The sequence below is a fragment of the Mirounga leonina genome, unplaced genomic scaffold (assembly GCF_011800145.1).
Source record: "Mirounga leonina isolate KUSES-001 unplaced genomic scaffold, KU_Mleo_1.0 Mir_104, whole genome shotgun sequence".
Classification (NCBI taxonomy): Eukaryota; Metazoa; Chordata; class Mammalia; order Carnivora; family Phocidae; genus Mirounga; species Mirounga leonina.
This window is the reverse complement of record NW_023270231.1, coordinates 19,299,859-19,313,056: the sequence shown is the minus strand read 5'-3', so window position 1 is coordinate 19,313,056 and position 13,198 is coordinate 19,299,859. Positions and strand designations below refer to the sequence as shown.

The 13,198-nt window shown below is 39.8% G+C and overlaps 1 protein-coding gene across 2 annotated transcripts in view; it reads right to left on the bottom strand.

Annotated features, from left to right (window-relative positions):
• The window catches only part of SIMC1 (SUMO interacting motifs containing 1), a 90,474-nt gene that overhangs the window by 43,343 nt on the left and 33,933 nt on the right, over window positions 1-13,198 (bottom strand). For both annotated transcript variants that reach the window (XM_035014760.1, XM_035014769.1), the window contains exons 2-3: window positions 4,996-6,459; window positions 603-835 (exon numbers count right to left, since the gene is read on the bottom strand). In XM_035014760.1, the coding sequence (XP_034870651.1) occupies window positions 603-835; window positions 4,996-6,459 (1,697 nt within the window). The remainder of the gene's footprint in view (window positions 1-602; window positions 836-4,995; window positions 6,460-13,198) is intronic.

Sequence of the window (13,198 nt, the reverse complement as noted above, 5' to 3'; positions counted from 1 at the left end):
GTCATCTGAGGGTAGTGGAACTTTCACTATTCACTTCTCTTTTGGAAGGCATTAGTACCCCAATTTTGCCTTGAAGAAATCAATTCTTTATTACTCTAGCCCATTAGCTTTATCTACCACATTCCTAGGATGAAGTCTGTGAAGCAGTTAGCCAATCATGATATTCTATCCTTCAGTTCACAGTGATTGGTTCAAAAATAAGCTCATGTCCTTTGTTATACCAATTAAAGCCTACAAGACTCAATTTCAGAACTCTTGTGTAATTATAAAGGAAGTGGACGCTCTCATAAAAGCTGGAGGCTGAGAAGACTACTATGTAGATCCTGAAAAGAGGAGCAGAGCAGGGCTGAAAAATGGATCCTGGTAACCATTTTGAACTGAATTAAGTCTTATTCCTAGGTTTCTAGTAACATGAATAATTAAATTCTCTTTTATCAGCTGTTAAAGCTAGTTTGGATTGGGTTTCCTGTCACTTGCAACCCAAATTACACTGACATACTAATCACCCTCTCTAATGGTTAGCTGAAGCAAGCTTAGGCAAGAGAAAGCTGTGCCCTGAGTCCAGGTTCCCTAGGAGATTCACCAACATCTAAGGTTCATACTGTTGAATTTTCATGAGAAGCATATAGGCCTCCTTTAGGACATCCACGGTCTCAGAGCCACTGAGCAGGATTTTCTGGATGATGTGAGCCACAATTTCTCTGGGTGGGTAATGCTGGGGTGACACAAAGTCCATCAAAAACTGCACAGTCCCCAGGGGAAAATTTTCTTCAATGGTGTTTGTTACCATTCTTAGTCTTCGATGAGGAATGGGTTCTAATTTTTGACCCTTACTCTGTAGAGATAAAAAGAAAGCAATTAGGATAGGTTTCTACAGACATAAAAACAAGAGGTTCTGAAACAGGTTGAAGACAGCAAAATTTTCCATGCATTTGAAATATTCATAATTAAACAATAAAAGGACTGAAAAGCCTTATCTAAAAAACTTTTAAGGACATGTGAAAATATTTATATTATGTTAAAAATAAGAATTCAAGGTTGTACATATGATTGCATCTGTGCTAAAATATAGCATAGAAAAGAAAGTACAAAAGAGTCAAGAGCTAGCCTAAGTTGATTTGAGTGAAGGTGAGAAGATAGTTTAGGGGTAGTTATGATACTATATCAGATTCTGAAATAAAGAGATGAAGAAAGATGTTTTAAATATGTTTTATTGTTGGGACGCCTGGGTGGTGCAGTCGTTAAGCGTCTGCCTTCGGATCGGGTCGTGATCCCAGGGTCCTGGAATCGAGCCCCGCATCGGGCTCCCTGCTCAGCGGGAAGCCTGCTTCTCCCTCTCCCACTCCCCCTGCTTGTGTTCCCTCTCTCGCTGTGTCTCTCTCTGTCAAATAAATAAATAAAATCTTAAAAAAAAAAAAAAGAATCCCATGTAGTTGATTTACTGTCAACCGTAAATGTTAAGTTGCTTCCCCTACACCCCCTAAAAGTATGTATGTAAAAAGACTGGGAGAGAATATGTGAAAAGTGGTTTTCTATTATCTGGGTGGTGGATGGAATTATGTATGATTTTCTTCTATATGCTCTTTTGTATTTTTCCACAATAGATATATATTACTTTCATAACCAGAAGAAAAAACATTGAAGTTTTTGATATTGTAATATAACAACAAGAATAATTTTTGAACATTTACCTTATCCTCACTTTAATTCTCACAACAACCTATAAATACATACATATTATTCCTATTTTATAGATAAGGAAACAGATTTAGAGAGTAAGCATTTGGCATGTAACAAATGGCAGAAGGTGATTTCACACATGGGGTGGTATAGCCCCAGATCTACCCTCTAAATTCACACTACTTCTAAACACTAAAACCAACAATAAATATATTTTTGTTAAAAATCCCCATTATTAAAAAATTTAAAATGTCTATGTATAAAAAGGCAACCGAGCAGGAAATACACCAAAATTATTAACAATAATAAATGCTGACTGATAGCACCATAAGTAATTTTTTTTTTAAAGATTTTATTTATTTATTTGACAGAGAGAGACAACAGCGAGAGAGGGAACACAAGCAGGGGGAGTGGGAGAGAGAGAAGCACTGAACAGGGAGCCTGATGCGGGGCTCGATCCCAGGACCCTGGGATCATGACCTGAGCCGAAGGCAGACGCTTAACGACTGAGCCACCCAGGCGCCCCATATACTGTTTTAGAAGTTAGGGCAAAAACATCATAAATATGAGGTGCTCAGGACAAAGACTGTTGTGCTCTTGTCTGCTCTCAATTGTCACTCAACCAATTCATGGAAACTTTAGGGCAGCACTTTTTTTTTTTAAGATTTTATTCATTCGTTTAAGACAGAGCAATAATAGAGAGAGAGCGCACAAGTAGGGAGAGAGGGAGAGGGAGAAGCAGACTCCCTGCTGAGCTGGGAGCCCAATGCTGCGGGGCTCGATCTCAGGACCCTGGGATCATGAGCTGAGCCAAAGGCAGACGCTTAACCATCTGAGCCACCCAGAAGCCCCGAGGGGCAGCACTTTTACTCTGCCAGTACCAGGTGCTGGATTGCAGAGGCAAACAAGAGATCTTCCCTAATGGAACTTACAGGGTATGTGTGTATACAAGAGGGGAACCATCAGATATTAAATTATAAATTTAAAAATTCAGTGTTGTGAAGAAGTACAAAGTGCTGTTCAGTATCCCTAGTGCAATATCACTTAACAGTACCCTCTATGGTCATGGTCTCCCTACTGCCTTTCTCTGAGTCTCCCTCTTTTACTGTGTCTCTCTGCCAGTCTTTCTATTTTTCTCTCTTTCCTCCTCTCGCTCTCTCTGGATGAGACTGAGCCTGGGTGGTTCAGTCGTTAAGTGTCTGCCTTCGGCTCAGGTCATGGTCCCAGGGTCCTGGGATCAAGCCCCGCATCGGGCTCCCTTCTCCGTGGGAAGCCTGCTTCTCCCTTTCCTACTCCCCCTGCTTGTGTTCCCTCTCTTACTGTCTCTCTCTCTCTGTCTCTATTTAAAAAAAAAAAAAAAATCTGAGAATAAGTATTAAATTTAAAACATCAACCAAATATTTGACCGCTTATGTATAACAGTAAAACAGTGATGGCTGGAATTGTCCTTTCAGAAAATCTTCTGGAGAAGTCCAGTGAGCTTTCCTTATGTCTCAAATCACCTGAGGGTAACCCCTGATCTTACTGATCAAAGACCAATACTATACCTGGCATGTAATGAAAATTAAGAGCCAGCAATGAGGACAAAATATCTTGCTTTGGTGACTATTTTACTTGTGAGACACTTTACCTATATTTGAACCTATATTATTCATTTCTTGCCTACAAATGGGGACATCTACAAATAGGTAAAGTTTACAAATTCTTCTGATGCCCATCTTTTTAAGGGGAACTAATACTTTTTTTTTTAAAGATTTTATTTATTTATTTGAGAGAGAGAATGAGAGAGAGAGAGCATGAGAGGGGGGAGGGTCAGAGGGAGAAGCAGACTCCCCGCCGAGCAGGGAGCCCGATGCGGGACTCGATCCCGGGACTCCAGGATCATGACCTGAGCCGAAGGCAGTCGCCCAACCAACTGAGCCACCCAGACGCCCCAAGGGGAACTAATACTTAATAAAACATTTCTTTAGGTCTTGAAAGGTGGCTCTGTGCTTTATGTGTTTACTTTTAAGTCAAACAACTTTATGATATGGTCATTATGACTTATTTTAGAGCTAAACCAAGAGAGACTCAGAAGACTTAAGGCCTATGGCTGGTAAGTGGCAGCATGGGGACTGGCTAAGAAGTTCTGGGAGGAAAATGACCTAGTGAAGAAGTACTTATTAAAAGCCCAAAAGAAATCATAGAAGAGACAGAAAAGATTTACAGATGAACTCTGGATGGCCAAGGTTCTTTAAAGTAAGAAATTAAGAAGAAAAATCCCTTTTGTTTGGCCTAACTGCCGTCTTTGAACCTAAGCTGCGTTTACACAGGAAGGGAATGTGGTACCCGCATTTGCAGCTACTGGCGCTTCTCTAGTTGTGCGGCACCTACAAAGCACTACAGTCTTGACCAGGGAAACACAGACTCTCTCAAGTCCCCCAAATGCTCTTCATAATGGCTGTATCACCAGGCAAACCCATAGGAAAAAAGAGAACGGGCTAGTGGTTGGAGAGAGTCATTCAGAAGGAGAAGAGATAAAACATACCAGAAGCTATAACAACAATAAAAATGAGAGAAAAAAATTCACTCTTCAAGGCCAAATCAATGTGAATGCCTGATACATACTACGCTGGATTGCTGATTGCTCCAAAAATGCACCTTTTGAATTCCTGGCCTACCTCAAGCCAGTCTTCTTAATGTTGAGAATATGGTTATGGATAATGAAAAAATAGCTTCATATTGTAGGACTCAGCCACAATTTTTTTTCCTTACATCTGCTAAGAAAAGCAGCTGGTTTAGTTCCCATAACTAAAAAAGACCAATGGGAAGTAGCAGTCCCATTAAAATCTTAAAATTGAATTTCCTCCCCAAAAGCCAGAAAGTAATAATTTTGGAGGCACAGAAGTGTCCAGAGTATCACTGTCTCTATGATATGGAAGGGGTAATAAGGGCATCAGGAAGGGAAAGGCATAGGAATTGAAGAGAAGTATTTGATGAAGGCCTATAATGAGCCAGACACTCTAATAGGCACTTTACATATGTTATGTCATTTAATGATCCTGTGTGGTGTGTTCTTATCTCCATTTTACATCTAGGAAAGCTAGGGCTCAGAAAGGTATAGTGACTTCTACAGTGCCAGTTGCTAACTGTGGGGGTGAAAGTTGAACCCAGGTCTGACTCTACACTAGATGATTCCACAAGAGGAGGAAAGATAAAAATATCGAATTCATCCTGGACCTGTTCTCTCATGCATGGACTCCTTACAGCATAGTGACTTCATGCGAGGCCTATACAGAGGACACCTAATCTCTAGGGGAAGATATGTTAGCTCACCTCTCTTGTGTCTTTATCTGGTATTAGTGTCTGGAAGAAGAGGTGATGCACCGGAGGTCGTAAGAAGTACTTCAGTCTATGCAGGCATGGTCTGTTGTATAACCCACCTTGTGGTGTTCGTGCTTGTACCTGGGCAGACCCGGGGTTAGCAGGCTCTGACAGTGATCTCTCTTTTCTGGCTGGAGTTTCTGTGACAGAGAACCAAGGAACTTTCTCTAAGGAAGTTTCAGACTGTGGAAACTGTGGGCTGGGAGAGAACCTTGGAGAGGATGGAGCTGAGACTTCCATAGGCGTGTCACGGTTATGTACATCATTTTGGAGAGAGTAAGGCCTGTCTCGTGGTAAGTGAGGCAAGTCTCCAAGTGAGTGTGGCATGTCTCCTGGCAAGCATGGCCTGTTTCTAGGTGAACGGAACATATCTCCTGGGAAGTCTGGGACTTCTCCAGGGGAATGTGGCACACTTTCTGGTGACTGTGGTGCATCTCTTGGTGACTGTGGCACGTCTGCTGGTGACTGTGGCACGTTTGCTGGTGACTGTGGCATGTCTGCTGGTGATTGTGGCACGTGTCGTGGTGACTGTGGCACATCTCCTGATGATTGAGGCATATCTTGTAAGTGTGTCACATCTTGTGGATATGATATGTTTTGAGGTGGGCCTGGTACATCTTGAGGTAGGCCCAGAGAGTCTTGAGGTGGGCACAGTGAGTCTTGAGGTGGGTTGGGTGAGTGCTGAGGTTGCCACGATGAGTCTGGAGGTGGGCTTGGCACATTCCGCTGAGGGCATGGCATTTCTCGAGGAGGGCATGGAACTTCTTGAGGCAAGGGAGGCAAAGCTTGTACTTGGCACTGCACGGTTTGTGATGGGCATGACAAGGCTCGTGGTGGGCACGAGGAGGCTCGTGGTGGACATGGTGAGGCTCGCAGTGGACACGGCATGGTTCGCAGTGGGCATGGCAAAGCTTGTGATGGGCAAGGCACATCTTGCTGTGGGCATGGCAAGGGTGCCCTCTGATTGCTGCTGCTACCATTATTGCTTGTTGGGGAGAGGGAGCGAATATCTGAAGATAGCTGTAGGCTTGCCAAGAAGCCAAGGTCACCTTTGAATGCAGTTGAGCTACAATTTGGCTCTGCTGGATAAGCAGAGTCCCCGCTGATGGATGTAGGGGGTTGCGGACCTTCAAATGTGGCTTCTTCCAAAAGGTCCAAATCCACAGGATCGCTGTTAATGATTCTCCGTGCTGCAGGCCAAGAGCTTCCCCGCCCTTCTGTCACCTCTTTGCTGCAGAGGCTGGCACAAGTCTGAAGACTGGTTGGCTCTTTCTGGGAAGGAGCGACAGGTTCTAGAGTCAAGTCCAGAGTGGCAATAGGTCTATTTTCTTCCTCAGTTCTTGTCAGGTCAATCACACAGAGTCCATTGCGGTCCTTTGCCCTTGGTCTGGTTTCTCTAGTTAAGTCAATGAAGTCCTGTTAAAGGATTGCGAGAATATAAGAGGTCAAGTAGGGAGTCTGCTTTACCTAAGAAGATAGAAGATATCTAAGAAGTTTTAAGGATAATCATATTTTACCTTTTCGCTTCACTGATAATTAATATATATTATTATTAATATATATTAATATATATATTATATATATTAATATATATAATTAATATATATACTGATAATATAATAATATATTAATAATATAATATAACATAAGCATTAATTGATTTCCTTTGGTCAAAATTTTGCTACTGTCAATACTGTTAATTTCTATACCTTCTTAAATTATCCAAATGCCACATGCATATAACTGAGGGCATAGTGGGAAATTTTTTCTGATCCAAAGTAAACAGGGGAGTAGTAGGGAAGATTTCAACTTTAAGTCACAAGGGAAAAAGCAACCTTTGTTTCAAAAAGCAAATACACAGGATAATTTACAACAGAAACTAAAGAAGGGGATAAGCTAACATAAGAGAATCTACTATGTACTAAGAACATATTGAGTGCTTTCACTTATCCTTAATTTTCACAATATCCTTACCAGGTAGGCATTATAATCTCTATTATACAGATGGGGAAAATGGAGTTCAGAGGAGTTAGGTCATTACCTAAGGATTATACAATTAAGTCACAGAGACAGACATTCAAATCCAGGTCTGTTTCCTTCTTTCTCTGTACAACTTCATTCAATATATAATCAGCTTATAGTCAGATATATAGAGTAATACAATAACAGTTATAAAACCAACAGGGTACGTCTGAGCCCTAACTAGATTAATTACTGGAAAACCTATCTTTACTTCCATTCCTTGCCAAAATGATTAGGCAGTTCATAAATCCTGATGATGCCAGCCAATGGTACTATAATCAATCTCTATGCCATAAGCCTGGAAAAATATTGTACTCCCTTTCACTCTCAAAACTTCCTCAGTGTGGATGACAAATAATATCATCCTAATTATTGATCAGTCTCACTGATGAACATGAATGTAAATATCCTCTTTAAAGTATTAGCAAATTGATTCCAGTATTCAAGAAAAAAAAAAGTTCCATTTCTGATCAGAAGGGCTAGCTAGATACTCTGATTAACCAACCTAATAAAAACTAGAATTGATATATAAATGTAAAAACATGGGAGGAGATGTAACAAGAAAAAACAACCAAAAGAAAGCCAGTATAGCTATATTAATATCAGACAAAATAGATTTCAATGAAAACAGCATTACTAGAGATAAAGAGGCCACTGTACAATAAGACTTATTTCATTGAGATTTAATAATTTCAAAACTGTATGCCTAGGGGCGCCTGAGTGGCCCAGTCAGTTAAGCATCTGCCTTTGGCTCAGGTCATGATCCCAGGGTCCTGGGTATGAGCATTGTGTAGGGCTCTCTGTTCAGCAGGAAACCTGCTTCTCCCTCTCCCTCTGCCTGTCGCTCCCCCTGCTTGTGCTTGCTCTCTCTGTCAAATAAATAAATAAAAAATCTTTAAAACTGAATGACTAATAACATAATCTTCATAAAGCAAAAATAGATACAGGTACAAGGAGAAAAAGGAATATTCACAGTCATTATGAGAGATTTTTATATGTCTTTCTTGACTGATAGATCATGCAAACAAAAAAATTATTATGGATACAGAAGATTTGAACACATTTAACAAGCTTCATCTAAAGGACTTAGATAGAATAGCTATTCACAATTACACGAAATATTCACAAAATTTACCACAGACCAGGAGTCAAAGTACATCTTAGTCAATGTCAAAAGATTATCACTCAGACCAAAATACTATTAAGTTAGGAAGCAATACAAAAAAGTAACTAGGACAAACTCCATATTGCAAATTAAGAAGTATGACCAAATAAGATATAGGTCAAAGAAGAAATCATAGAAATTAGAAAAATTTTAGAACTGAACAATAACAAAAATACTAGGTATTAAAATGTGACATGCAGCAAAATAACTGTGTAGAAAAAAATTACACTTAGACATTTAATTAGAAAAGGGAAATGGAAGAAAATTATTGTGCTAAGCACACACCTTTAGATAACAGAAAAAGGACAGAATATGCCCAAAGAAAGCAGAACAGAGGAAATAATAATAAGAGCAGAAATGAATGAAACAGAACAAACACAGAAGTGCAACAATGTCACAGGTTTGTTCTTTTATTTTTATTTATTTATTTTAAAGATTTTATTTATTTATTTGACAGAGAGAGACACAGTGAGAGGGAAAACAAGCAGGGGAGTGGGAGAGGGAGAAGCAGGCTTCCCGCTGAGTAGGGAGCCCAATGCAGGGCTCAATCCCAGGACCCCGGGATCATGACCTGAGCTGAAGGCAGATGCTTAACGACTGAACCACCCAGGCACCCCCAGGTTTGTTCTTTTAAAAGATTATTAAAATTAGGAGCACCTGGATGGCTCAGTCATCTGCTTTTGGCTCAGGGCATGATCCCAGGGTCCTAGAATAGAGCTCCCTGCTCAGCGGGAAGCCTGCTTCTCCCCCTCACACTCCCCCTGCTTGTGTTCCTTCTCTCGCTGTGTCTCTTTCTGTCAAAAAATAAATGAAATCTAAAAAAATTTAAAAAATAAAAGATTATTAAAACTAGCAAACATGATAAGAAAATTAAGACAACAAAGGCACAAATAACCAATATTAAGAATGAAAAAGGGACAAAATTACAGATGTTTTTAAGATAAAAAAGATGAGAAGATGTTACGAACAATTCTATGTCAAAAAAAACTTGGGGTCTTGGATGAAATAGATAAATCCCTGGAAAAATAAAGCTTAGCCAAACTGACTCAAGAAACTGGGTGATGGGTATGTGGGGGATCATTATACAGTTTGCTCTATTTTTCATGTTTGAAATTTTCCATAATGAAAAGATATTTTTTAAGTTGACTTAAGAAGAAAGAAAAAATCAAAATAGTCCTTTAACCAATAAAGAAATGAAATCAGTAGTTGAAATTTTTTCCTTCAAAAAATTCCAGACCAAGGTGATTTTAAAAGGAGAGTTCTGCTAAAAATTCAAAGAAAAAAATGATTCTACTTTATATAAGCTATTTAAAAGAATTAAAAAATGAAGGGATACCTCCAACTCATATTATGACTTAGCATAAACTTGATCCAAAATCTGAAAGTACAAGAAGGAAATATTATGTCAATATCACTTCTGTACACAGACATAAAAGTCTTAAACAAAACACTATAAACTAAGTCCAGCACAACCAAGGTGAGTCTACCTAGGAACCACACCTAGTTTAGCATTAAAAAAAATTAATATAACTTGCCACATAAAGGAGAAAATCATATGATCATGTGAAGAGGCCAAAAAGCATTTGATAACAAATTCAACATCCAGCCTTAAAAAGAAAAAATAAATTCTTGGGGTGCCTGGGTGGCTTAGTGGGTTAAGTATCCAACTCTTGATTTTGGCTCAGGTTATGATCTCGGTCCTGAGACAGAGCTCCCCATTGGACTCTGCAGTGGGCGTGGAGCCTGCTTAAGATTCTCTCTCTCCCTCTCCCTCTCCTCCCTCCCTCTCTAAAAAAAAATTCTCAAAATAGAAATAGAAGAAAACATCCTTAACTATTAAAAGCTATTTAAAAATCGCATACAGTAAACATTATACTGAAACATTGAAAACACTCTCTTTAAAATCAGGAGCACAACAGAGGTGCCTACTGTCACTAATTCCATTCAACACTGTACCAACGTTGTACATACAATGCAGGAAAATAAGAAAAAGATATAAGAAGTATAAAGATTAGAAAGAATAATACTTTCCTTCATGAATAATGATTATTTACATGGAAAACTCAAAAGAATCTATAGATAAATATCAGAATAAGAGCATTTATCTTGATTGTTGGATATAAAAATTACATTTTTTTATACTTCAGCAACAGTACCACCATATTGCATAATTCTCACATCACACAACTTCAGGGGAAATCATTCAAATATTCTATATGAATTGTATCCTCTAGGGCAAAATTCTAGGCAATCCACATAGCAACAACACAAAAAACCTTACATACACGTATACGTATGTTTTTAAAAATTTTTTAATCTATTTTTTATTATTATTTTTTAAGATTTTACTTATTCAGGGGCACCTGGGTGGCTCCGTTGTTAAGTGTCTGCCTTCGGCTCAGGTCATGATCCCAGGGTCCTGGGATCGAGTCCCATATCGGGCTCCTTGCTCAGCGGAAGACTGCTTCTCCCTCTCACACTCCCCCTGCTTGTGTTCCCTCTCTCGCTGTGTTTTTCTCTGTCAAATAAATAAATAAAATCTTAAAAAAAAAAAAAAGATTTTACTTATTCATTTGCCAGAGAGTGAGAGAGCAAAAGCAGGGCGAGCAGTAGAAAGAGAGGGAGAAGCAGGCTCCCCACTGAGCACGAAGCCCGATGCAGGACCCTGGGATCATGACCTGAGCTGAAGGCAGACGCTTAACCATCTGAGCCACCCAGGCGCCCCTCTTTTTAAAGATTTTATTTATTTATTCATGAGAGACAGAGAGAGAGAGGGAGAGAGGCAGAGGCAGAGGGAGAAGCAGGCTCCCCGCAGAGCAGGGAGCCCGATGCGGGGCTCGATCCCAGGACCCTGGGATCATGACGTGAGCCGAAGGCAGACACTTAACCATCTGAGCCACCCAGCCATCCCATATATTTGTTTCTTTTTTAAAGATTTATTTATTTGTTTTAGGAGAGAGAGAGCGGGAGGGAGGGGCAGAGGGAGAGAGAGTCTTAAGCAGAATCCATGCTGAGCATGGAGCCTGACATGGGACTTGATCTCATAAGAGCCGAAAATTGTTTGAGGTCCTGAGCTGAAATCAAGAGTCAGTTCTGTAACCTACTAAGCCACCCAGGTGCCCCAACATGTATACTATATATATATATTTATAAATGTGTATGTATATATATGTCTGTATACACACACACACACACTACATATGATAATTATTTTTGTGGGTTGCCAAACATTTCCAGTTATTTCCTTAATGGTACCTGGTAGACTGTACTTCCTGAATCCTATGATTAGGTCAGGTAATGTGATTAATTCTGCCCAATAAATTATGAGTGGAAGTAACGTGTATTACTTCTGGGCTGGGCCCTTTAATTTCTGGATGCACACACTGCAAAAGCTTTCTTTTCCCTCTGATATGTCTCCTGGCCATGTTTAAGATAGTGGCAGCTCTGTCAGTCTGTGTCCCCACATGACGATGCTATGCGGACATCCCTCTTCCTCTACCCAACCTGCAACGGACATGTGGTAGTGTAAGTGAAAATAAACCTTGCTTGAAGCCACAGTATAACCTAGCTTATCCTGACGAACACAGTACCTGGGAATAAATTTAACAAGATATGTGCAGGACCTGTGTGAAAAAGTATTGTAGAGTGTACTGAAGAACACTAAAGTAGGCCTAAATAAATGAAAGTATATACTACTGTTTATCAATTAGAAGACTCAGTGTCATAAATATTCCAATTCTCTCCAAATTGATATATGAATTCAATACAATTTCAAAGTCTAAACAGGTTTTATTGAGGAACTTGAGAAGTTAACTCTAAAATTTGAATGGAAAAACAGAAGACCAAGAATAGCCAAGACACTTCTGAAAAAGACAGTGTGGTACTGGCACTAGACAGTCCAACAGATAATTGGCACAGAAGAGCAAGGTCACAAATAGACCCATACATATAGGAAAATTTGATTTACGTCAGAGGTGGTATTAAAGATTAGGAGGAAAAGATGGAACTTTCAATTAATGGTACTGGTTATCCATTTGGGGGGAAAAATGAAATCAGATCTTAACTTCATGCCAAAATCATAAATCAATTTCAGATTTATTAAAGACTTAAAATGAAAAACCCAACTAAAATTTTTTTAGAAAAAAAACCCGAGAGAATATAATCTTTGTGTAAGGAAGAATTTCTTTTTTTTTTTTTTTAAAGATTTTATTTATTTATTTATTTGAGAGAGAGAGAGCATGAGAGGGGGGAGGGTCAGAGGGAGAAGCAGACCCCCCGCTGAGCAGGGAGCCCGATGCGGGACTCGATCCCAGGACTCCAGGATCATGACCTGAGCCGAAGGCAGTCGCTTAACCAACTGAGCCACCCAGGCACCCCGTTCTTTTTTTTTTAATAATTTTTTAAAAAGATTTTATTTTTATTTTTCAACACAGAGAGAGAGACAGCAAGAGAGGGAACGCAAGCAGGGGGAGTGGGAGAAGCAGGCTTCCCGCCGAGCAGGGCCCAATGTGGGACTTGATCCCAGGACCCTGGGATCATGACCTGAGCCAAAGGCAGGTGCTTAACGACTGAGCCACCCAGGCACCCAGAATTTCTTTTTTTTTTTTTTTAAAGATTTTATTTATTTGAGAGAGAGAGCACACAAGCAGGGGGAAGGGACAAAGGGAGAAGGAGAAGCAGATTCCCCGGAGCCCGACGTGGGGCTGGATCCCAGAAGCCTGAGATCATGACCTGAGCGGAAGGCAGATGCTTAACCGACTAAGCCACCCAGGTGCCCCTAAAGAAGAATTTCTTAAGATACAAAGTGTAAACCATAAAAGAATATGTGACTACATTAAAATTAGGAATTTCTGTTTATGAAAAACACCATAAAGTTGTAAAACAAGCCACAAACTAGAAGGTTCTTGGTAGTCTGATTTGGGAATACTACATAGAGATGAAAATAATTAAAGCCACATGCAATAACAT